A 27,812-nucleotide genomic window follows, 5' to 3' on the forward strand; every position below is an offset into this window, starting at 1 on the left:
AAAACGGAAAACGGAGAATTGTAAAGTTAAAGAACGAAAAGAACGCGGACGAAAAACGGTATATAAACGAGCGACGAGAAAAATAATGGGAATTCAATAATTTTTTTTGTAGGCCGGAGGTTGTGAAAATTTTCACAACTTTTTCTGTTTAATGAGTTTCACTCAATTAACGAACCTTCTTGTTGAGAAAATGATTTTTGACAAATTTGTCAAAACTTTATGCATTTGTCCAATTTTTCTCAAATTTTGGTCAATTTTTCGCAAATTCTTGATTACGGAACGGTAATCCAGTAAACTGGACGGTTTTAAGCTTGAATATACGGTTTATCAGCATTCGGTATTGATTTTCTAAAGTTTTCAGAATTGCATCAAAATTGACCAAAATTTTTCAAAATTGAACAATTTCGCATAATGTTTTCTCGGTTTTCTCTATATCAGAGGCAGTTGTTTGATATACGATCCGACTTTATCACATTTTTTCAAATTTTCGACAATTGGACCAAAAAATTTCAAAATCGATATTTTTTGGTCTCAAAAATTATGTTTGTGGGGGATTAATGGTGACCGATTTTGTATATTTATCCCTTGAAACAATCGTGTTCTTTTTTTTACTTTTTCTTTTTTACTAGTTCATACCCTAACCGAAAAATGCCAGGGTTGGGTTTTGCCGTCTAAATCAAATTTAAACATCGAATTATGATATTTTATTTAAAAAAGTTTAGAGGTTCTGTCTTACAGTTTTTTGCTGTAATTTACTGTGATGATCATTCATCACTAAAGAGCTTTGAAAGTTTTGAAACGTTGATTGTGGTCAGTCCAATCCAACCCACATCGTCTTGCATAAGGTCGTCTGTGAAGTCGTAGGGGGTATCGTGTCCATTCGGATCATGTAATTCAGTTCAACAGGCCACCGTCCTTTTGTTCAATCATTACGTAATAACGACAACCTCCCGATTAGCCATTAATTTTCACCGTGTGTCGTAACATTATTGCGTAACACCATCCCGACAGCGACAATGTAAGTGGCAAAGTAGCTATTTTTCAGACTAGTCAATAAACAAAGCCCATAATCAAAATCACAGTGATCAATCAGGTGAAAATAAGTCGAAAATAATGGTTATTGTATTGGCCACACGTAATTACGTACCTTACTACTACCACCCTTGGTCTATTCAGTAAGTTTATCTCAGAAATTGGGCTAAACCGTCACCGTAAGCCGGGAGCGGCATCAAAATAAAGCTGACAAAATCAGACTTTCGAAGTTTCAATTTATTCAAACGTATAGTAATCCAACAACGTATAAGCATCATTAACGTATTAAGATTACGACGATCATAGCAACAAGTGGTTTTTTAGACGGCAATTTTTGATGCTCATTTGGCCGGTATTTTGTCTAATAACGCATTAGTTCAATGCCAGTCACCATTTTATGCCAATGAATCCAAAAACCCGAAAATTATTGAGCCGAATCACGTCTTATTTGATAGGTCTTATGATTAGATTTACTTGAAATTATGTTAATTGCACTTTTTCCGAGCTTTGTACGTAAATTGGAACGTATTTTATTCAATTCGATTGCTTATTTAAATACTGGATTCTGATTGGCTAATAATCTCTCGCTTTAAATCTATTTAGTTACTAACAGTAAGAGAGTGCGCGGTGAAAATAAATAATTCACCGCGATTCACTGCAAAAAGATGTAAGAAATACGCGTTGAAAATATTTTTTTTTCACCGCATTTAACCGCATTTCTTACGAAAACACCGCCAAACTTCGACCCGGGTGGTGAAAAATTGATACCTTAACCGTGGATGACATTGACGGTTTTCATCGCTCGTTTCTATGGATAGCGCAAACAATTTCCACAATAAAATTGACACAGAAATTTTTCAATTATTGTAAAATATCATTGCTCAAATTACTAGATTAAAATGTACGTTAATGTTTTGAAATGAATATGTACGGATATTGTTTTGAAATGGAGTGTGGTTTTACAAAACCTTAAAGTTTATCTGATCAGTTTGTTTGAAGACGCAATTTTGAAGTTTGGAAGAGAAAAGTTATTTTGGTTAACTTTTCGTTCCCATTATTTACTCAAAATGGTTTATTAAATAAACGTTTTTCTTATTTAGGGGCTTAAATTGACAATTATAAGGTCCCATGTTAATTATATGTAGCAAAAAAACTTCTAGGGTTGGCTCAATTATAATATTTGAACGGAACAATACCTTGAAATCATTTGAAAGCTAAATTGCATAATAATCAGAACAAATTATTGGTTTTCACTTTGGACGGACCAGGGTTCGCGTTTCTTTAAATATTTTGATGTGCACTTTGTTGTTTTATTTATAAATTAATGGCAAGTTTTCGAACTTAATTTTAGGTTTAAAACTTTGCCTTGTGCGTCGGTTTCTCTTCATGCAGTAAGCACTTTTAGAGGTGAATTCTAAGTTAATTTCACGAAGTATTGTTACGTAAAACTTATTGAGAGTTGCGTAATAAATTGTTTAATAGGGGTCTAAATTCATTCATGATGCGCAAACTATTTCAAGACTGCTCAAATTTAGTTGTAAAAGAAAGAACTTGTAAGGTTAAAGTTCACTAGTTAGCAAAATCGAGCTATGTTACAGCAAATATTTCTGAACTTGGAATAATTAGAAAACAAGTTTTGACCTTCGGTCTTGTGATAAAAGGTACGCAAAGTCAGTATTTATAATTTAATAAGGTTTTGATCTGAACAAAATAACAAAACAATTTAAGTTTTATTCGTCAAGATGTTATAAGAGTAACAAAGCTTTTTGAACGCATTATCTGTAAAGAAAAATGCAAAAAATGGGTACAAAACTATGGAGCAAAAGAGATAACAAATTTAAGGCCAGTAGCAGAATTTTCTCCAAAAACGGATCTCAAAACAAAATATGATCAACAAAATTGGTTCCTTGTTTGCTAAAAAACAAATTGAGACAAAACACGTAAAAAATTGTAAACAACCAAAAAATCAATACAAGTAAATGGCCTTAGATTATTCTTGCGCAGAAAAATACAAAAGTATAACAAAAACAAAAACATTACTTTTTGAGTGAACTTCAGAGACTGATTGAGAGAAAAGTCCTAAAAACAATTGGAATATCCTGTAAAATTTTTGGAGGCACATTGTCATCATTGATATTTTTTTCAGGAAACATGCCAAGCTGTCCAAAACCACCCCGCGTCTTTAATGAGCGCTATTAAATTTACACCTTAGCAAAATAGCACACAATAATATGTCCTCGCTTGAATGATCAACATATAACATATGATTTTCACAAATTGATTAAAAAACAGATTTTTTTTCCGGAAACACAAAATTAGGAATCTCAAACAGAAAGATAAGCTGTAATTGGTAGTTAAAATTCATCAACCTGGAGTGAGCCAAATCGAAAGCACCAAAACTTATCCGAGGAAAGTCCTTGCCGCTTTTGTTTGTTTTCCAATTTAGCATCATGTATATAATAAAAAAGTAAAAACAATAATAAAAATAATATTTAAATATAAAAGAAAAATGAACAAAGCAAAAATAAAGAAATGACTATAATAACATCAATATCAACGAAAAATTTACTAAATAAAAGAAATCATCCTGATAGTTTTTAAAATTGAAATAACATTGAATTTTAATAACAAGAAAAATAACAATAAAAATGATGACAATAATAACAACAATAATAATAATAATAATAATAATAATAATAATAATAATAATAATAATAATAATAATAATAATAATAATAATAATAATAAATAATAATAATAAAAGCAACAAAAAGATAATAATAACAAATGTAATAATAATAATTATTAATATTATATTTATAATAATATTAATATTAATAATATTAAAAGTGATAATAACAATAATAATATTATTGATAATAATAAAAACAGTATTAATAATAACAATGATAATAATAATAATAATAATAATAATAATAATAATAATAACAACAAGAATAAAAATATTAATAATAATAATAAATATTATTATTATTACTATTATTGTTATTACTATTATTTTTATTATTATTATTATTATTATTATTATTATTGTCATTATTATTATATTAATAATGATGATAATGATAATAAAAAGAATATTATTAATAATACTAACAGTAATAATAATAATAATAATAATAATAATAATAATAATAATAATAATAATAATAAATATAATAACAATAATAAAAATAATAATAACAATAATAATGAAAATAGTGATAATAATAAAAATAGGAATAATAATAATAAATATTATTATTATTACTATTATTTTTATTGTTATTATTATTATTATTATTATTATTATTTTTGTCATTATTATTATATTAATAATGATGATAATGATAATAAAAAGAATATTATTAATAATACTAACAGTAATAACAATAATAATAATAATAATAATAATAATAATAATAATAATAATAATAATAATAATAATAATAATAATAACAATGATAATAAAAATAAGAATATAAATAATAATAATAATAATAATAATAATAATAATAATAATAATAATAATAATAATAATAATAATAATAATAATAACAATAATAATAATAATAATAATAATAATAATAATAAATATAATAACAATAATAAAATTAATAATAACAATAATAATGAAAATAGTGATAATAATAAAAATAGGAATAATAATAGAAAGATAAAAAGAATCAACATAGTAGTAGTAATGACAAAAATAATGAAAATATTAATGTTAAGAATGAATTTAAATAAAAATGATCTTACCAGGCTTCCGAAGTCCCTTGCGGAGTGAAATCTTGTTCACTGATCTAATTAAACAATGATTAATCGACCAGTACGATACAATCAGTTGTTGAGTTTTTTCGCTTCCGCAAACAAGTATATCTTCAGTTGAGCTGCAAATTGAGTGGAAATGAACAAGAATCGCAGTTTAAAAAAACATGTAGCTGTTGTTAGCCTTACGGTTGAAAAAAACAAGCTGCATCTACAACGTTTATATAATTGATTCTTTGGAACCAGTTTTTCTCTGAGATTTTTTCAATTTAAAGAGAGAAGCCTGAAAGAAATTCTTTCTGAGTTTTGAGTTTCTCGAAAAAAATCCTGTAATCTTTATTGAGACTGAAAACCAAAATAGTCAAAATGTCAATTGTTGCGTTCAGGAATGATATCTATTTGTCTGTCTAAGTTTTGTTCTACACTTTTCCCCTGGAATTGCAATGCTTTTTTTCAAGAGTGATTTTGCAGTATATGATATTTTTTATCGTCACTAAGGGATTTAGTTATTTAAGCGAGTTTTTTAGAACTCAATTCCAAAATAACCGTTTTTTTTTCTGACTAAATGCCCTGACCTACTGGCTTCTAAAAAATAATAAGTTTCTAAAAGTTAAATTTCGCAAAAAGTTGAGGAGAAACAGGCACTATATGGTAGAACAGAATCATCTGTTATAACTGAGTTATTAATAACTAAGGATGATCATAACCATTATTACTAGTTGTCGACAGTTTTCTCTTAACTTCCCCCTTCAAAAGCTCGTATTCGGCCCTAAAACTCTTTCGATCAGAAGACAAACAGTAGCTTAGAAGACAGCATATAAACGACACAGTATACAGGGTCCCTTGGGCTATTACGACAGCTTGATAACCCATATACTCGAAAATAAACCCACCAATCATAATACTCCCCGCAGTTCGTCCCGAGGTATAGCAAGTGTTACACCACGCTGACATCACAAATTGATAATGGGTGGAGTCTTCGCATGTAAACCTGCTTTCGATAGCGTCGTTTATGACAACAACCCCCGCGACGTATGCTGAGGCGTAACAGATTCCAATTAAAACTAAACTGGCGATTGTAATCATCCAGTCATAATCCATGTCTTTCCATAAAACTATGGAAAGCAACCCGCAGCTTATAATTCCCAGAAAGGGCGATATGAAAAACATCGGCCATTTTAGTTTCCAGTCGACAAAAAACCCGATTATAGGTGACGAAATCAACGCTGCTAGTGCGTGGGGGATGAAATAGAACCCTACAACCGTTTCGTCAAGGTGTAAAAACCGAATCAAAAATGGCGTCAAAAACACTCCAATCAAACCTTGCAATGACGAATTGGCGAAGAACGGGAAAGTAGCAATCAAAACTTTCGGCGACAGAAACATATGGAAAATTGTCAATTTATTACTCTTTTTCCCATCTTGAGAATCAGTTTCGGTTTTTTCCTTTTCCAAAGTCGGTTCCTCTGATGAGCTCTTCGAGTCCTCGACCAATCTGGAACACTCTGTGCTTTTGGAATTGTCGGAGCTTTTGGAGTTTTCTGGACTTTTTGACATCATAGCCTCTGTTTCGTGTTGCGAACTCACGGAATCGGTGTCGAAATCCGACGATGACAACATGCAAGTCGCGCAGCAAAGAGCCGAGAAGAGACCTGTTGTTCCGATTACCAAAAAGGAGGAGGCATATCCATTGAGGTAGAACAGCAAGCTTGCAATTAAAGGGCCCAACAAGCAACCCAGTTCAAAAAACAACTCGGTCAGAGCCGTGATCAACCCTTTATTGTCCGGGTAAATGGCGAACAGTATCGGGAACAACGAAAAGAACGAAATCGAGTACCCAGCGCCGACTATAACTCGTAGAATTACACTAAATATCATGTAATTCAACTCAGTTTTTATGTAAGTCATAAGACCGAATAGGAAATTTCCAGCCGAGAATATTGCAAGTCCGGCGCAAAAGAAAGTTTTCATGTCGAAAAGATGAATCATCGCCGGAACTGAAAACCCACAAACAATAGAAGCAATGTCCATTGACCCAGATATTAACCCAATTTCACTTTTGGAAATACCCTTAGCTCTCGCATCCGGGGGTAAAAGCGGGCCAGTTATTGACAGTCCCAGGCCACAAATAAGCATAAATGTTTGGGCTAAAAAGACGGTCGATATTTTTCGAAATTTTCGCCAACCTTCAGTGTTCGTAATTCGTTCATACGTCACGTTCATGCGTAATTTTGGAGACATCATTTTTGCAGTTATAAGTATTTTTAATAACAATTATTTAAGACTAGAATTAGTTTCAAAAAGGTGAATTTAGTTACGATTTTTTGATAATATTTGAAATAAAAGCGCAATAGTTATGATGTAACAATTGCGTTAACTTGATCGACTACAATGACATTTAATTTGCTCTCAACTTTTTTCTAAAAATTTCATGTGCGTTGAATTTGAAAGGATTATAACTGGTCACTAGTTCAATGATATTTATATTAAATAAACAATTATTATAACTTGGAGTATAAATGGTTAAATTGCTAAACTTTTTCGGTCTTAGTTACTCAAAGGTAAGCTAGCTCTAACAATTTAACCTTCATTAATCCAACTTAGTTAGTGATTTGTTCGTAAACAATTTGTTTTGTTTTGTTTATCGACATCAAAAGTGCTCAATCTAAAATTTCCATGACAAATTTCAATCAGAAATGCGAGATTAAGCCAATTGTTATGTAATAAAGACTGTTTTGAACCGCTAAGTTATAGTTCCAATTTTAGCTTTTAAGTTTGAGTGGCACTTTTCTAATTACTAACATACAGTAAAGAAGGATGTTTTGAAATCATCAAAAGATATTTCAAGTTTCAGTTGAAGTTTGACCTAATCGACCCTTGGGCAAAATGAAGTTCAAAGGATAAATTTCTGAAGCAATCTTAAAACTTTTTTTAAAAGAATATTCATCAAGGAAAAAAGTTTTACTTTCTTCAGGTCTTCTTTCGTTTAGAAAAAATAAAACATAGCAGGACAAGTCCTGACGTACAATTCAAAGAATTTTCATTGACTAAACAAAAAAACTAGACCAAGAATGGACTATGAGTGAATTGAGAAAACCATTTTTAAAAAAATCAGGTAAAAAAAGAAAAAAAAACAGAAAATCAATGTCAAAACGCCGTATGTGAAACAAAAAAACCACTAGCGAGAAATGAAAATTTAATTCAAACAAAAAACTAGGCCTATAATGAGCCGTGAATGGATTGGGAAAACCATTTAGAAAAAAATCCGATCCAAAAACCCGAAAAAACAGTAAAAATCAGAGTTAAATTGCCGCATGTGACCAAAAAACCACTAGCGAGAAAGCGAATTTTTGTTCAAACACCGTTTTCTCACTCTACTTTAAAATTAGAGCGAAAAAATTTCACGCCGCAAAACCACTCACTTTTTCGCTCCATTTCCTGTTTCGGCGTAACCAAAATCACTACTCCAATTTGACATCAAAAATCATGAAAATGTGTGAACAGATCTTAAAAAAAAGACAGCACCCCAATACAATTCAAATTCTTTGAATTGTAAAAAAAATTCACGATCAGAAAAAGAAAATGTAGATATCTAACCACCTTTACACTGCAAAATCTTCATTTGGTATCTTTCAGGCTGTTACGACCGTTCGTCGTAGAACACATTGACAACTCCTTGTCGCTTGTTCTCATTCACGGTTATTGTTATCCACGTTTTTTTAAATAGACGTTAAATATGGATCAATTTGATGGAAAAAGCATGGTTTTCGTACTCTCGTTAATAACCATCGCCGACCACTTTGAGCCTTTAATTCTTCACAAAACTCTCCTACTAGACGGGGTTATAATAACGAGAGACACATCAAAAGGATATAGATTGTTCCGACCCCCACTTTAGTGGGGAGGGAGGAACTATATACTCAAATGGGTTTTTTGTGCAGTCAATTTTGGCAGATTCATCATCGAGAGTTGTGAGGGGTATCGTTAGAAAGCACGTACACCCTAGAATATGGCAATAAAAAGATTTTTCGGTATTTCTTTTTTTTACAGGGAGTTGTCGAGGTTTAAAGTTTTGTGAATGTTCGACAGTTTTCATTCACATTTTCTGTAATTTTCGCGACAAATTGGCTCAATTTTGCTAAAACAACTAAAAAATGTTAAAACTTATAATGATAGAGTGTTTTTGTTTGCATTAAATAAAGAAGAAAGTTGCTGAATTGTTTGATTGAAGTTTTTTTGGGTAAAGTTTGACAAAATTTTCAAAATTCGACTTTTTTCATCTAAATTCCTCAAAAATTGTTTTTCTTGACCTCTTTGGATGCAGTTGCCAGAAGCAGAACCCTAGAAACCTTTGACAAAATCTCCCTCAGCTCTAAAAAAGAGCTGAATGACTTTCAGAAAAGTCCCAGCTACAAAAAGAGAGCTAAATGACTCCCACAAAAGTCTTCTAGAATTAAAAATTTGCCGTTTTTTTTGCAAATTTTATTTCTATAATTATACAAAATTGTATTATTGTTCTTTTTATTTCTGAATCATTTAAATTGACAAGTGATCTATTTGAAACAATTCGGCGACTTTTCGGGAAGCAAAATATATTTGATCTCATCGTTGATTCTTACAACCAGAAATTTTTAAATTTGTATCTGGGCGTTACCTCTTTTTTTCAGAATATTTTGCCTTTAATGTTTTTTGCAAAGATAGCTACTGATAAACAGTCTCAATTCGTGGCTCAAATGTTCCCAGCTCCCACAAACGATAAATGAGGACAAAAGTAGTTATAGTTTAACTTCAGAGAAAACCCTTATTGTTTTTATGGCTTTGAGAAAGGGTTTTAGTAAACTTTAATACTAAATTCTTGTGTTTTGCCTCAGTTATTATTGTTTTTGCCCTCAATTTCAAATTCTCACAAATCAAAGATCAAAATGGTTTCTTCAATAGGTGTAAGTCAACCTATACATTGCATTTGATTATTATCTGTTGTCTCTCTTTGAACTTAACATTTCTTTAAGTCTCATTTCTGTCATCTTTTACCTTCACTCAGTCAATACAGGTCAAACCTTTTCCTTACAAGAAACAGACTAATCTTATTGGCATTTCTTCTTATATAGCGGACTCTTGGTTTTGATACCACAAATTTTCAAACAAAATATGTTGAGTTTTGTGAATATTTTCTTATTTTTTCTGTTCATTATTGTTTCTGTGGTTAATTGTCACATACTGAAAACTCCAAGCGGAATAAAACGCTTCAGATACGCATTTCATCAATTTTATTGGATTTGTAATTTGGATTTTAAGGGCTGCGACACCGTTCTCTCACAGAATTTGGTACTTTTTCGTTATTGGCTGATGTTGTTATTTTCTTAATGTTGTATGCAATATATTGGGTAACAAAAAGTATCAATGGCCGACTAATTATCTAAATTAACTCCGTAACTGATATCGGTACATAGCTAATGGTTTTCAGTGACCTTCAATTTAATTTCCTTCAAAAAACTGAAAGTCTACAAAAGTAAAAAGTCCGTCAACTTTCCCTTTTTGTTCTGGCTTTTCTGATTTTTTTTTGTTTTATAATATCGTATTTTTTTTGTGACTGAGCCTCATTATTGAGAGATATCGTTCACTTTTTATTGAACCAAACAATAATTTCTCTTTTTGTTCGTTAAACATTTTGACTGATGTCTTTAGGTCTTATTCGATATTTTTCAGAAAAAATTTGTCAGCTCAGATACTTTTCAATGTTTGTGGTTCTTTTTGTTGTCAATTTTCTGGCAGTGAATACCTTATAATTTTAATGGTTTCAACAGTATGGTTTCGCAAACTGTTTGTGAAGTTTTTTTAGTTCAGGTTATTTTCATTGTAAATCTGTAGTCTTAAAACTTAGTCTCCAAAAATAACAAGCGCAATTGTTTTCTAAAACGCTGCTGGAAAAACTGTCTTATCTGTTAGTTGAAAGCTCATGTTAGCCATAATAGAAACTTAAGTGTATTTTTTTTAACAAGACAATTGAGTTTTGAGCTCTGTCACTCTTATATCAGTTAATATGTAGCTTAGTTTCTCTGTAGCAAAATCAAATCCATTATCCAAAGAACAACATTATGCTCTTCATAACTGTTTCACTCTCCTCAAATGGTCTTTCTTCTTGCTACTATGAATTTTCATAAAATATTCTTGATTCTTGCATATTTGCCCAATGTATTAGGGTCTTTTTTTATTTTCACAGTATCATTTTATTGGAGGTTCTTTTGCCAATTTCGAAAAAATGCAATTACAAAAAATTTATGTTCATAGTGAACAACCCAATATATAAAGAGCTTTGACACCTTTTTCGTCCAAACTTTGAGTTTTTTATTTTAGCTTTATTTGTCGTTCTTTTTTAGTCGTATGACATATCCTGGATAACGAAAATTCTCAATCGCCTTCTATTCAGGCATAAAGAAATCTATCAGTAATTTCAGTTGACATCTAAGGTTTTCATCCATTTTGGCAATAATTTCTTGTAAAAAAAGCAACGTTTTTTTCAAATATTGCCAATTAGCTCTTTTCTTGTCGACTTCTTATCAAGTCGCATCAAGTCTCATATTTTTTTCTAATGAACTATACGATAATTTTTCCTTAGATAAGGTCGTATCTGATGCCAGGTTGATTTGATAAATAGTAGTTTTAAAAAAAGCAACGATTTTTGGTCGTTATTAAAATTTGTAATTATTTGTTCCTTATCGCCATCTTTTCTGGTAGTCACATTAATGACAGGTCTCATCAACCCTCTAAAGTATATCGTTTCAATCATATAGTGATTTTTCGAACGATATAGTAATTTTTTCATCTCTTCATAATTTGGTTGAAAAAAGGAAAAAAGTATATGAGCAGGGTCGGAACATTATGTGAAGGCACAACATCGAGCCTCATTGTTTATTGTCAAACAATCTACATAGTGGCTAGTTTAGCCATAAGATATCCAAAATTGTTGAAAAGTAGTTGTGACATCAGTTGTTTCAAATAGACTTGTCGGTTATGAATTTTTTTGTTCAAATATGTAAATTATGCAGATTATAACCCTAAGGTTAGATAATCATATGCATTCAAATGTTAAATAAATACTCAATACGATTTATAATATACCAATCCTACAATTGTGGCTGTTTGATCTAATAGTTGAAAAAGGTTTCGGAGCTCCTTTTTGTCTATTAATGGGTACTTTCTTGTGCTGATCGACCAAAAATTCAGTTAAAAAATTTTTTAAAGCAAAATTTACTGTTAAAAGCTCTTATTGAAGAGAACAATTTGTTCCTTTTTAGAATGCTTTTCAAGATCGAAAAACTGTTACTCCACTTCGTTTCTGTTCTCTCTTTTATAATAACTGATTTCTTCTCTTGTTCTGTCAGGCGTTTTGGCGACAAGTAACCATTTTAAATTGTTCGAGTTGTTTAATTGATGTTTCCCAGTGTTTTATATCTGTTTGTAGCTTCATTAGTCTAACTGTTGAGATGAACAATTTGGTAGGCAAGATACGATCCCAAATGAGAAGATCAAAGCAGTGGTCAAATTTTCTGTTGAAAATTACAAATTTTTTCCCCAAACAATTTGCCTATTTATGCCGTTTGCGTTTTGCTGTAAGAAGTTGAAGGAATACTCCACAGAAAGAGAGATGAGATAATAAAACCAACTTGAAGACATCAACTCTTAATTTTTAAGGATTTGGTTATTTACCGGAGACAAGAAACGAATTGCATTAGCCATTTTGCCTAAAACTGAGTTCAAGTGATTTTAAAAGGTTAGGTTTGTGTCAATTGTAATCCAAGTTAGCGACAAGAATGAGCTGGTTTAATAATTTCACCTTCAAACCAAAACTCTGGATCCAGATTAGTTTGATTTGTACAGAGTAGCATCTCTGTTTTTATCGGTATTTGAAGCGAGTTGATTCTCTGTCAGGTATTTGTTTGTTTTTTCCGCAAAATGAACAATATCAAATTCATCCTGCAGTTTTTCAGAAAAATTGTTGATATTTAAGAGAAATAAAAGCATTCCCAACACTGTTTCTTCTGGAACACCATGAATAATAGTTAATTTATCTGTTAAGTCTATACCCAATTTCACGCATTGTGTTTAATTTGTGAGAACAGTTTTAAGAACTAAAATTGTTGATTGAGAGATTGCAACTTCCAGCTCTCTTGAGAAAGATCTCATGCGAAATTGATTTGAAGGCTTTTGCAAGATCCAAGAACCCAGCACCAGTGTCGTTGTTAACTTCCAAATTTCCCCAATAATTGTTCAAAAAAGTAAAACACAGCATCAGTAGACGACCCTCTAGATTGGAAACGGAAGTAATTTCTGTTGAAAAGCGGATACTTTTCAAGATATTCTACTAACTGATTTTGTAAAAGCCATTCAAGAACTTTCCTAAAGTAAGTGTTGTGGAAATTGGACGATAATTAGCCAAAACAGAAACATCTCCTTTTTTGAAAATTGGTGTGATGTGTGCATCATTTGGAACTTTTGGAAATTTTTTCTCTAATTGTTAAATATAGTTAACAGATGTGTTCCAATAGCATATTCGAGATTTCAATGACCAAGCATTGATGCATCCCTTCCCTTAAGCTTTGTTGGTGTCTAGATTGTCAATAACTTTATGAATTTCCCTCAAAGTAGAAGATCTAAAATTAAACTCTTCACATTTCTGTTCTATTTTCTCGACGTTCAATGGAATTACTTGCCCAGTGTAGATGCCCATTTTGCTGAACACTCTGTTGAAAGCGTTACAGATCGACTTTTTGTCTTTCCCTTTTTGACTATTTTTATCAACTACTGTGATGTTCGGACTGTTATTTTTCTCTCCAATTTTGTCCATAATGAATTCCCATTCCTTTTTTGTGATTTCAATTTTCTTTAAAAAAAACTCTTCTGAAAATTGATTGTTGTGCTTCTTTTAACTTTCTTTTTACAAAGTTGCGATACTTTTTAAATGGCACAATTGAATCAGCGCTTTGTGTCAATTTGTATTCATTGAAGTAGCGATGTTTCTCAGCAACTATCTGTTTAATTTTTTTGTCACCCAAGGTTTATCCGAAGTAGTTTTTTTGTTATTGGAAATTAATTTCATCTCAGTTGGTGCGTTTTTCTCAAGTGTTTTTAAATTAAATCTGCTAAACTCTTCAAACATTTCATTGCAGTTTCTCCAATCTGCAAGAGCCAGATTTCTATTAAGAATTTTATCGACATTTTTGTTGAACGAACGCTGTCACCACCGCCGCTCCTTTTGTGTCACAAGTCAATAGTTTTGGCTGTAATCCATTGACCCAAAAACTATTTTTCTCAGCAAATATTTCAGTCAATAAACGCCACTTTTTGGACGTTGATTTTCACTGGAACCTTTAATGCAAGGACACCAAACGTTGAGTTGAATTCTCATAAGCTTTACCTAATTTTCGTGTTCCGTTTTCGTCAAGTTAACATCTATCAGAACTTTCTGGTCTATATTTGATCAATTTTTCTGCAAATGGAAAAAGCAAAATGATCATGCAATTTTGTGGTAGCAACTATTTACAAAATGAAAATTTCATCAGAGAAGGTTATTAGATTTCCTCACTAATTGAGTTTGAAAACAATCCCAAAATTGAAAAGCGTATCAAATTCTTTTCAATTTAAAATTTTCCTTCAACCCCCCCCCCCCCCCCCCTGGGCATTGGATGGAAAAGCTGATTGGTGTAGCCAGTTGCAACCAGAGACTAGCTTTTGTTGGCTGATTGATCCGGCTATTTATTATTCAGATCACGCCGCTTGTTTTCCCCATTTGCCTCCAGGAACGGTAAACAATCGAGGAATTGTTCACAACGGGGGGATTACGGGGGGTGGTTGGAAAGAATTCATGTATGGCTATAGCCCAGAGAAAGCCATTAAACAATACAAAAATATATTGAACGTATAAAACTGGGCTAACTTACGGCAACACATTCTAGTTGTCAATTATGGGAAGGAAATTAAAATATGAACAGAATAATTTTTCATCTCAAATTGTAGAGAAAAAGCAAAATGAAGTAAACTAAGCTCGAGATATTTATAAAAAGCTCGAGAAATATCGAATATTTATTGAAAACCGCAAATAGCTTTGAGACGACAAATTTTGTCATGTTTATGTTAGCTAATAACGCCTTTAAGCATCAGTCTAATTATCAAGATGAAGAGTAATATTCGATCTCCAAAATCAACCAGTTATTAAAAGTTTTTCCAAGAAACCTGGATGACAAAAAATCCGTGAAAGACCTGTTGTGAACGAGCACAATTTTTAGTTCTTTTTAGTTCTATCACATCTGTCAACCCACGGTATCATTTGAAAACCTTTAAAAAATACAAATTCAGCCTGGAGTAATTTTGCTATTCCTTTCGTCAGGGGAAATTAGCTCTGAAAAATGCAAGGATTCTTCGAAAGCAATTTGGTGAATAAAAATAAAGTTTTCTTGAAAGAATGTTCGCGCTTGTTCGCGCTTTTGCATTTGAAAGCATGCAATGTATCAATTCAAAATATCTGAAATCATATTTAGCTACTTTTGGCGTTTCGTGGACAACGTTGCCAATGCTCCGTCATATATTGTCATTCAAATTCCGTTGTTTTCCACGAAAGAACATCCACATTAACCGCGACAAGTTAGACGGGAAAAAATGAACTTAGTGCTCTGCTCTGTTGGGTAAAATAATCGCGGTCGACGATTTTTGAGCATTCGATTAGTCGAAATCCTTATTGCTACAATTTATTTAGTAATTACTTGAGACCAAAATCAGAGACTTCTTTGTTTTGTTTTTAGGCCGTTTGTATAGGTTGATGCAGAAGTGCTAATTGTTAGAAAGAAGGTTGAGAGAGGACAACCTAATGTAGATTATGCATAAGATAAATTTGACATAGCTTCACAAAAAGCTCAAGTTCTTCAATGCATATTTGGCTAAAGAAATGAAGACTTGAAGAACAAGAAAGAACGTGAGGACGGGTTATAAGAGATTCCCAAGTTCGAGAGTTTAAGACCAGTTGGTGTAAAAAGGCAGCACACTAGGCTTCTAAGTAAGAGATGCTGGTTCGAATCCAGTACTGGTTTGTTTTCATAGTAGTTGCACTTGCATAGAGCCCCTAACGCTAATTGTCTTCTTATAGCAACAATAAATCACCAATTAGGATTTTTTTTCGATATCGGTTGAATTGATATCGACAACAGTTGACATTAGTGACAAATATTTACCGACACTTACACAAAAATGGTCACTTCGGACAAATGTGACAATTAATTCCAAACTTGAAGCAAATTTGAAGTAAATTTGCGTACTGTAGAATTGCGTGGCACGATGCGTGTTTTTGGGGCACGCATGAAAACTTGGGACACTATTTTGTCTGGACTTTCCGCTCTATGGGTCATTAGTTTCGACGCTATAAGTAATTCAGTTGCACGTGACCCTTTCCCATGGTTGCAGTATCTAACTATCGAAAGAAAAGTCTAATTGGTGAGTAATTTCAGAATTGCCTCTCTTGATACTAATTCTGGATTAATAAGCCAATTAGTAATTTTGAAATTACCCATATCATCGTTGACAAGAAAAATTAATTCTTTGAATTGAGGCTCAAGTGATAACAAATAAAATTCGGGGATTAAAGTTTCAGACTAATAACGTGCTCAAAATTGTGGAGATTGTTTCAGTTTATCCGCAAATACTAGTTACAATTTTTTACCCTTTTTATAAAGGGCAGCTAACTTATTTCCACGTTTTGCATATTCCATGGCGGTAAATGGTATATGAAACAAGAAAAGTGGTCACTCGTCAATCGTTTCCACAAAACTTGTCACTCGTTTCCACAAAACGCAAAATTTATTGAAATTTGCTTTTCGGACATTGGTCACATAGTGCATCAAATAACCAAACACGCTTATAACCCTATTCTTAATACACCGACGATTTTGTGTAAATCTGTAAACGCTACATGTCGCAGAAAATGATCAAATTCCAACCTGTGGCTCCAAAACTCTGACACTGGCCTTGAGGTGTGACGTCACACTGGAGAGAGGCTGATAGTGAATAATGTGTGTGAATGTGAAATCTCTCATGACCAGAAGTTGTTCATAACACAGCAACACTGTCACTGTCTCTCCCCCGTGGATGTCCATGTGATCAAACTCTATAAACTCGTAATCCCTATAACAAAATAAATACAAACATCACAGTTGTAGGTCCAGACCCAAATTGAGCTATGATCAGACTATGCAGACTGAAATGACCGTTGTTCAGACTTTCCAGACCGAAGTTACCTCTGATCAGACCTTCCAGACTAAAATGATCTCTGATCAGACTTTCCAGACCAAAATTTCCACTGATCAGACCGAACCCAGACCACTGTCCAGATTATAGTGCGCTTATGATCAAACCCAAATTCAGACCATTGTCCAGACTATAAACAGACTATGATCAGACTCAAGTGCGCTCAAAATAGTCTGGTCAGAGAAAGATTTTAATTATGAACAAATCTCTTAATTTTGCTATAATATATTCATTTCATAAAAACTGGTGTTTGCAGTATTATAATCATCTAAGGAAAAGCCAATTCTAAAAGTATTGCTAATGAAAACGAAACCTAACTGATGGGAAAAAATTTTATTTTCTATACCCCTTAGTTCATATTTCAATGGATGAACTTAGACAGCTTTCCACAAGAAACATCGTGGTCTTCAGTTAATCAAAATAACAAAAATATTGAAAATCGTAATGATAAGAATGAATTTAAAAAAAAAACATGATCATAGCAAGCTTCCGAAGTCCCTTGAGGAGTGAAATCTTGTTTGCTGATCTAATTAAACAAAGATTAATCGACGAGTACGATACAATCAGTTGTTGAGTTTTTTCGCTTCCGCAAACAAGCATATCTTCAGTTGAGCTGCAAATTGACTGGAATTGAACAAGAATCGTAGTTTCAAAAAAACATGTAGCTTTTGTTATCCTTACGGTATAAAAACACAAGCTGCATCTACAACGTTTATATAATTGATTCTTTGGAACCAGCTTTTCTGATATAACATCTGGATTACGAATTTTTCCAACCTAGAAATTTTATTCGCAAGAAAATTGATTCACGGTCAATTCACAGCATGAGAAAAATACTGTCAATCGTGAAACTTTGGGCACAATAATATGGAATCGAATAACTAGTTCATGTTCAACCACAATATAAAAAATGTTGTCTAACAATTCTACTCGATTACTCTTTAGGATGAAAAAAGGCTTAACATTTCAACAATGTCTGTATTCAATCAACTGGTGATTTTTGCTCACAATTCATACGTAGTGTTCGTTAGCAAATTTTTTAAAGTATTTTTGGAAATGATGTTGAAAAATCTAAAATATTAGAAAAATTCGCTGACAAGATGCAATTAATTGTTTTCTATAACAGAATCTGTTGAATCTATAAGAGACCACTGTCTTTCAAGTTTTTGAAGATCAAGTAAAAGACACTAAAATTGGATTCTATTTTTTCGGATGAACCTTACCCGTCTATTTGCCAGAGATAATAACTGATACAATGTGAAAAAGATAGCAAACTGATTTTATTGTTAAAAATTGACACAATTAGGAAATTTCTATAGTTTTTTATCGTTAAAGCTTTGCTTTTTTCGATAGGCAAATTGTAATAAAAAATTTTCATATTATGGGTTCTCGGTTCAGTACTTCTCAAAAAATATAAAAGTAGCATCCATTAAACTAAAATATGGAGCTCAAAGGGAAGCAATAATGTCTTATACCGTAAGAACTGGGAAACATTAGCTGCTTCATTTAATTTTTTTCAAGCAAGAATGTGAAAGTACGAATTTTTTCTAGAACCTAATTTTTTCATATCATAAATTTTATGATGTTGAAAAGCGATGCAATTGTTTGTATACACATGTTTGCGATTTTTTTCGCTGAATGAGCTCAAAAAATATAGCCGTGGTTGAATAATACGTTATCCATGGCCACCTAGCAGATTTAAAAATTGGTTTTTCGTACCGCTTTTGACACCAAGTAGCTGCGGTAACTGTCAAGTCATAGACTATGTTGTTTTGAGTTTGGGTGACGAAGAAATCAAGTTTAACTCAATCACGTAAATTCAAGTCAAGAGGGTTTCATAGCAATTTAGACCCAAAATAATTCACTGGGATGGATAGATACTCACTTATAACTGGGTTTGTTCCTGCTTGGATTCGTGATTTTCTTCTTCAAATCTTCGAGTGAAAGAGGGTTCACGACTACGTATGTGTTGTACACTGAGTTTGAGCTAAAATAAATTTTTTTGAATATTCAGTTCGCTCTTATTTGTATGCCGAGAATCTTAACTAAAATATGATACTGTCTGGTCAAAAACAGTAAAACGGTATTTTGCTCTTATCTTTCGATTTTAAAATCTCAACTCAAATAGAAACTCTGTAAACAGTTTGATCAAGTCTTGATGTCGTTGAATAATGACATTTGTCTTGACATCGAATGCAATGTCACTCTTTTCTGATAAATTAGTGTGGTCAAAATTGCCTCTGAAACCTGACATAAAGCCAGAGCGCAACTTTAAAAGCTGCAATGCCATTGTTTCGACCCGCTTTTGAGTAACTATACGCTCAAATTGGGTTTTCTGTTCAATTATTTTAGCGTAATAATATTCTCACATAGAGAGGTAAGAGTGGTGTCATTAGAAATCCCGTCCAAAATGAAAAAAATTGAATCAAATTTCCGAATTGAAACTTAATTGAAGATTTCGTACTTCGTCTTTAATTCTAAAACTTGATGGATTCTCAAATAAGCACAGATGTGTACACCTGTGCATTTACTGCTAGTGAATTTATATTTATTCAATCAACAAAGTGTACAAATACTGAATAAGCAAAAAGTTTGGTTCAAAAATCAAATAAAATACAATTTCTCGCAGAAAAAAAACTATTTCTCTATTAAACACCTAACTTTGACAAAAACAGAACTTAGAATTTGAACTCCAAAAAAATTTTCAAAACACCGAACCAAAACAAATGTGCATTGAGTAACATAGCTTTACAAATACCTAATTTGGTTGACCTCCATGCAGTTCAGTTAGATTTTGGATTCGAAGCTTAGATTTACCACGTGAGCGCAGAAGTCAATTTTTGAGTGAGATAAATCATGTATGCTCACAATTTTCAGAACGTTCCCGAACACTCTCAAGCAAAGCAAAGTTGAAAACTCGAGCGCATTTGAGGTTATGTAGATTGCGTCATTAGTTTTTGCATCTGTTCTTCTGGAAATTTGGACAAGATCAGTTAAAAGAAGCTGATTTAAATAAAAAGACTGCATTTTTAGCCAGAAACATTGGACCAGATAACTGAACAAACCTAAAAACCAAAAAAACTGTTGTTAAAAATGTTGACATAGTTTATCAAAAGTTTCAAAATTTTAGAGTAATAAACGCAACGTGAAAATAATGCTGAAAAGCCGCCAAATTTTAAACCCACACCAAACTCTCTAAAAAGAGAAAAATAATCAACGGGCTCTCCGATGATATGACTCATATTTTCGTACGTCAAATAAATAGGTCGGCCAAAATTTTCTGGCCAGAATTTTTTGGCTCCACTCTTTACGAAAAACTTTTGGCTGATTTTTTGATAATTTAGTGTTTTTAATCTTGCGCCAAATCAGGAATTTTTAGCCAACTTTGATCATACTTGTTAAATGCTCTAACCTCAAAAACCAGTTCACGTTCACGTGAAGTTTAGTAATTTAGTCCCCAATACCTTGGGTAGAGTTCTTAATATAGCAATACAAAAAAACATGTTCTCTGTTTTTTCTTCCGGAAATTTTTCTTCTTACCGTGTAGCAATTCGATAACAGTCGCTCAAAAATTAATAGGTTTTTAGGGTGGCGTCAAGTACACCGTTGTTATGTTTTAAAAAGAAGTTTAATTGATATAGCTATTAATTGTTGGGATGCACCCACGTTAGAGAAAGTTGCTGTATCGTGTGCTGTTCAACTTCTATCTTTTCAAGAGAACGAATCGCGTGAGGGCGGGCGTTGATAAAAATAAGTCTATTTTCCTGCTTGAAAAGTAGTTGTTTCCGCTTATGAAGGCAACGGGCGCTGAACAGTTTGTGAATGAAGGCATTGGGCGCTAAAAAATGATGAATCGAAAACCATTTCAAAATCGCCCAAGACACGTTAGAAATTATGTAAATGAAAGATAAGAATCAAAGAGGCTTCTTAGCCTTTAATCCCATACAGCGGTCATGTCACAAAATACTATTAAGGACGTCTAGTCGTGGCTCTATCATTTGTCCTTAAATTATCGGTCATTACCAATCGGTGTTGTTTTCGTTGACAAACATTGCCTGGGTCAAGGGGATGAATTTCTCGTCAAACATTAAAGTGAAAATAGTACACATTTTTTTAGATTTTCTCATGAATGTCAGTTTTTTTGCCATTCATGTTTAGAGTTTTAACCGTGTACGAACATTAATGAAAGTGAAAGAAATTAAACAAGATTTGCCTGAAAATTAGCAACTTAACGGACACTGCTGTCAGCGCTTTTGATCAAATCTTGACAACAATAACATAATTTCCTAACTGTTTATCACGCTTATCATAACTTTTGTCCAGAGTTGAGGTATCTAATTTATACGATGTAATCTATTTTCCACTTTAACAATGCATTATTAAGACCGATGAAAGGAAGACTATATTTATAATTATTTATAAAATCTCCTAAGCAACGGGCAAGTGTGGTTTAGGAAGATAATTAACAGTCTTGTGAACAACCCCCCCTGTATTTTATCCGATCCATGAAACATTCAGGCATTTTTGGCAATGTTGTCCCGGGTTGTATCGAATCTTCACATCTGGCAAGTCTGAGATAAAGTACGAATATGTGTTATCAGTATGTGTTATCAACAAAGGCCTCGCAAATCTACAAATTGCAAAAGTGTACTATTTGACGCGTAATGATAGCGAGTATAATTCGCACAAAAATTTCACCTTTGCATTTCCCTACGATATTATCCGAACAGAAAATTTTATCATTTACATATGCTGTTATCGGAAACTATAATACTCTGTTTACATAGACAAACATTTGGTGTGTGTATCCATAACAACTTATATACACCATTAAATAGATGTAAAAATTTTATAGAGGGTAAGTAAGTAATATCACAATATATCTATCTTAATATAAGCTATCTTTCTATAACTACCATCAAATTAAAATACAGACAGTCAACGGTGCCAACGCTTATGAAGTCAGAACGTAACGCCGAGAACTTAAGCAAGGTCAGGTGACAACGCAGAAGTCAATTCGAAATTCTGGCAAATAACTGGACAGGATACGAGTTTCTAAACAAAAAAAGTATTTTAGAAAAGAGAGTTGTCATCGTTTTCATCCGAAATCCGGGTCTTTTCTATTACACCCGCAACCCCAATCGAAGTTTTAGACATTATTGCATATTTAAGGTAATGTACGGGAATACTTGCCATATCCCCTAACCTTGGGGGGGGGGGGGGGACTGGAGGAAAGACTCCAAAAATGAACTCACATGGTGATGTTTGAGAGTACAGCATTGGTGGGGAGTGGGAATCGGAAGTGGAACCTGTCAACAGTCGGGGAGTAGATTGAGATCTGAGACCAGGTCACTGCCAGGTTCAGTCTCACTTCAGTATTCATCATCACTGACTTCACTTGCACCTGTTAACCACACAACACGCAAAAATATATACAAAGTCAGACTAGTGAGGCAATGAAAAGTGCAAAGTGAGATATGATCAGAGTTAAAACTCATTCAATGCTGTATCATTATAGGACTGAATCGTGGCTTTTTAGCATTTCGTTTGAAATTCAACAGGTTTCGTCTTTAAAAATCAGGCCGAATCAAATTCAGCTCGTCAAAAATTCATGAAAAATTGTCATCATTATGGTGTTCGTTTTCCGAGGCGGGGGGGGGGGGGGGAGCAATAAAAATGAAAATTATTTGTTGTAGCTGCAGGTCGATTTCCAGCTCCAGAGTAAATTTGCCAATATCTGTCCTCCAAAAAAATAATCGTCAGCTGCTGTGAAAATTCATCTTGCGACGCGGTGTGGGCTCGTGTCCGCACATAATGAATGAATTAATTGAATTTATTCATTCTTTAATCATTGCCTCGTCTGCATTTCTGCATTTATCAGCTCATTGATTTTTATTTCATTGAATTATTACGCCTTCGTTACTTGCTCTTTATTTTTTCCGGTTCCATTCAGTTTGAATTAGCAATATGCCAGTCTATTCAGCAATCTGTCACTAACTGTATTATTTGATCACCTTTTAATTAACTTACAATACCCTGGGGTACTTTACGAGAGGAAGAAAAATACCCCAATTGTCAAAACGTGACGCAAGATATCCAGTCCAATTAATTTTTCTGTCAATAATTCACAATACATTAACCAGAGAATGGATTTAAGGGTGGCAAATTACGCAATTATTAATTTTCATATAAGTATTTTAATTCCGATTAATTAGATATTGAATAGTTATTGATATTTAGTTTGGATATAACAAATCATAATTGAAGCAAAAAATCAAATATTTGTAATGTTTGAGCCAAAAATTGAATGAACTGTCGGTAGAAAATTGCAAATTGCCGCACTAAAACAATGATGAATTGTTCCAAACAGTGAAAAAACACTTCAAACTTTAAAAATATGATCGTCTACTAGAATGAATTATCATGACACCACATTGCAATTGTGGTGCAAATTGATGATAGTTCTAAATGAATAAAAATTTGGAAACTTTTTGTTGGTATTTCGAAAATTTGCAGATGAAAGAGGGGGAAAATTTTTGCAAAAGCACAAGACCGATCCTCCTCGTTTCAAAACAGTTATTTTTTTTAATTGACCTCAAATAAGGATTCTCAAATCTGCAAATAGGGATTCACGGGAATGTGCGTTTGCAAAAAGTGTTCCCATCTCTCTAAACTGCAAAACTTCCAAAAATGCAAATATTATTTCAAAGCTTGACAAGTTTTCGCAATAAAAAATAATGATTTTGAGTAGGAGTTCTTCAAGTTGAAAATTGGAGCAGACCACAAAAAATTTTTAAAACAAAAACAAATGGGGGTTTCAAAACAAAACAAAGCAAAATGTAAAACGGAAAGTAAGACTCCTGATATGAACTACGAAATGTTTTTTGGCATTACAGAAAAAAAATTCTAACAAAGGAATTTGGACATGTTTTAGAAAAAACCAGCAAAAAGCATGTCACTGGGCCTCCCTTGAAAAACTTTACGCGACAAAAGATATTTCGGAAATCAACAAACCAAACACAAAACAATTTTGAAAGCATCAATATCACAATAAAATCACAATAAAAAATAATTGAAAACTTTCATTGGCCTCAATGGAATGAAATTCAGCAGTCCAGTTCTAAACTTATACTCATCGGCATTATTTCTGGGCTTCACTGTGAGAGTTTCACTAGAAAAACTAATTTGTTCAGAAATACAGAAGTTTAAAGGAAACTTCATAAAATTTTTGTTAACATCATGTATGAGTTTAATTACCAAGTATCCGATTACTTACAAAAGATTCCAATTTTCCATAAAAGAAATCTACAATTGTTCTCAAAGCAACATCCGAACACAAGGAAATCCCATAAACTAATACATGCCGAAAAAATTCAGTAATTTAAAACAATTTAGGCACCATTTTAATTTTTATCTGCAAGATATTAAAAGTTATTTTGTTGGCACTGTAGAATGAATTACTTGTAGCTACATTAAGCAAATATAATCGAAAAGATATAGATGGCAATTTTGCAAAAACTAACAATCAAGATTTTTATATGAAAAAATATAAACCTAATCAAACCTAAATATTGAAACAAACACAAATGCAGATGTGCATCACCTCACTACTTGATAACTAAAATCTTGTTGCTTTGCGTATATATTGACCGGTTAATTATAGTTGAAAAACAAAAAGTCTTGAAAAAGTAAACTTTTTTTGTTATGCGAATAGATGATAATTTTAAATGAAAAAAAAATCCGGACAACGTTTTTCAGTCATCTTGAAAGTTTGCTGAAAGGAGAGAATGGGTTGGTAAAACATTTGTCACGAGCACATTCCTGAGCATCGTTGTTTCAAATCGTTTGACTTTTTTAACCTCGAAATCTGCAGTTGGGGATTCTCGGTAATGTGCGTTGGCAAAAAATGTTCTCATCTCTTTAATCTGCAAAATTTCCAATAACGTAAAAATGATTTCAAAGTTTGATAAGTTTTTGTAATAACAAACTCATCAATTTGAGTAAGAGGTATTCACATTTCAAATTGGAATATACCAAGAAACTTTTAAAACATAAACTTTTTAAATTTTCAAAATTCTTCAAATAATTAAGAGAAAAATTCGAATAGATTTGTTAAGACAAAATGAAGCAAGACGTAACACATAAAGTAAAAATTCTGACACATTGATTGAAATTTTTGATTGTAAGAATTGGATTCGGCTGTACAGAATAAAGGTTCTAACGGCAAATGTTGACTAGTTTTAGAAATAACAGCGAAAAAGCATTAACTGATTCTCCATTGAAAAATGATACCGGAAACAAAATTCCGTCGTTGGAGTTCAAAATTTATTTAAAGCGCAAAAACGATTAAGAGAACATTTTGGAAATCAACAAACCAAACACAATACCTTTTTGAGGGTTTCAATATCATAATCAAATTTAAAAAAACATGCTTGAAAACATTCAATGACCTCATTGACACAAAATTCAGCAGTCTAAACTTGTACTTATTAGCTTGATCTTTGGGCTCCGTTCTAGGAGTTGATATGCGCTTGAAAAATTAGTTGATTCAAAAAATCAAAATTTTGAATTAAACTACAAAAAACTGTAGTTATTATCAAGTATGATTTTAATTACCAACTATTCAATTACTTAAAACCGATTTCTAGTTTCCGTTAGAACATCCTACAATTGTTTTCAAAGCAAAATCCGAATACATGGAAATCATATCAGCTGGGATTACAGTCGTTGCAGAAGAAATTCAAGAATTTAACGCAATTTAAGAGCCATATTTTATTTTTATCTGCAAGATATTCAACTTGATTTTCTCTGGCACTAAGTTAGACTAACTGTAGCTACATTAAGCAATCATAATTGAAAAGAAATCGCTGGAAATTGTACAAAAATTATCATTCAAGTTCTATCTGGAAAACCATAAACTGAATCAAATGTAATACTGAATCAAACTCAATTACAGATGTGCATCAGTACACTGCCTGATAACTAATATGTTGTCGATTTTTGCATATATTAACCAGGTAACGTATAATTAAAAAAACAAAAAAAAATCTTGAAAAAATCAACTTGAAGTATAACTTATATCAAACAATTGACAATTTAGTGTTGACAATTTAAGTTTCAGAAACTTAAAAATTTTATTAAATGGGCTTTATTTTAATTATTTGCAATTAAAAGCGAACTTGAAAAAAAATAAACATTTTTGTTTTAATGAGTTTGATCTCAGCGAGAACCACTATTAACATTCCCATATAATGGTTCTCTCCGTTAGTTTATCACCTGGACTCAGTTAAAAATGTTGTTGAATTTTTAGGTGCTGAAAAGCAAAAATCAAAATTTAAACTGCTGCTGTGCAGTCTATTTTTGGTGATATGCAATTTTTCTATAGACCTTTTTAACGTAAATACATTTAAGTTATAATTCGAAAAAATATTAATGAGATGAGCTTTTTATTCAAAATCTTTGCTAATATGGTAGTGTGGATTCATAGGCAAGTACAAATGCAGTACCGTAGAAAACTTGACACTGCATTATACAGTGCAATGTCCTATATTGCTCTAAGGCACGTGATAAGTCTAAGTAAACTTTTTCTCTAGGGTGTTCAACCTGGGCATCGAGTTGCCCATTGCCTAATACTGATCTTGCAGATACGTAACCTAGCTTGAGATTCAACTTTTCAGCGCTACCAGTAAAATTTTGGACACTATACACACCAATTTAGTTTTTTCAAATTATGAGAAACTGACACAATGAGTAATTAAAGCAGCGTCGTATGCTTTCATCAAAAACATATTGGCAAAAGCTTTTTTAAGTATGTTAGGAACTGCCCTCACCTCAACTATTTAACTGTTTAATGCATTAATTTTGTCAATTATTCTAAAATGAATATTTAATCAACTTAGTTACTCAAGACAGCCACGTCAATTATAGGTTATAATTAGGATTATCAAAACAAAAAATATATAAATCATTCTTTAAATTCGACGCGGAATTGGTTTAGAAATTGGAAAATGAACTTACCGCTGCATTACCACTTCGTAAAAAATGGCTTCCAAAAGTTATAATCCAAAAGATTGTAATAATAATCATAACCGAAGCAAATGATATTTAAAATTCACAATTCTTCAACATGAAAATCACTTTCGAAAGGTTGTTTTAAACCGTAAACAAGAATAATAACAAGTAATTTGTATATAAAAGTCTGCAGGAGATTTTTGTACGTTATGAATGTTTTGACGGATATAAATTAACAACTTAGTTATTATACTTCTTAACCACTCAATAACATTGATCAAAGACAATTTTTACTTAACTTTAAACTTTCGAACTTGTTCAAAACTTTTAAGCAACAATTCACATTCAGTAATATTTTAAATTTTCTGCATGATTTGATAAATTTTCGAGTGTGTACAATTAACGTGCCTTGAACTGGTCAGTTGTTAAAAAGTGGTATAAAACAGCCAGAGCTTAGATTTTGAATATCAATTCTAATTCGGTCCAATGAAAAAATTCAAAAATTTGTCAATAAGGCTGAATAACAACAATAAACAACACATGACCACTTTTGACCGTAACAAATTTTAAAAGTAAACTGTAAGAAAGCACTCAAAAGTAATACTTTGCTTCGCGAAAAAAGTAGTAATAAATTTAACATCGACTTCAAATTTATTATTGAAGATGGTTTTATAAGCGTATTGACGCTTATATGTGTTCAAATTTTA

At 32.2% G+C, this 27,812-nt stretch overlaps 2 protein-coding genes across 2 annotated transcripts in view; both read right to left on the bottom strand.

The window, feature by feature from the left end:
• Positions 1–27,514, bottom strand: part of LOC142348071 (inter-alpha-trypsin inhibitor heavy chain H3-like) — a 51,661-nt gene extending 24,147 nt beyond the window's left edge. Inside the window, exons 1-4 of the mRNA XM_075399237.1 lie at positions 27,112–27,514; positions 22,350–22,498; positions 18,980–19,081; positions 16,788–16,971 (exon numbers count right to left, since the gene is read on the bottom strand). Of these exons, the coding sequence (XP_075255352.1) occupies positions 16,788–16,971; positions 18,980–19,081; positions 22,350–22,498; positions 27,112–27,180 (504 nt within the window). The 5' untranslated portion in view covers positions 27,181–27,514. The remainder of the gene's footprint in view (positions 1–16,787; positions 16,972–18,979; positions 19,082–22,349; positions 22,499–27,111) is intronic.
• On the bottom strand, positions 5,400–7,407 carry LOC142348691 (MFS-type transporter SLC18B1-like). Its single transcript, XM_075400140.1, has one exon. It carries the CDS (start codon positions 7,045–7,047, stop codon positions 5,494–5,496), a length of 1,554 nt encoding a protein of 517 aa, XP_075256255.1. The 5' UTR covers positions 7,048–7,407; the 3' UTR covers positions 5,400–5,493.
• Positions 27,515–27,812: the final 298 nt, after the last annotated feature.

This window comes from Convolutriloba macropyga, chromosome 10, assembly GCF_964194025.1.
Source record: "Convolutriloba macropyga chromosome 10, txConMacr16.3, whole genome shotgun sequence".
NCBI lineage: Eukaryota > Metazoa > Xenacoelomorpha > Acoela > Convolutidae > Convolutriloba > Convolutriloba macropyga.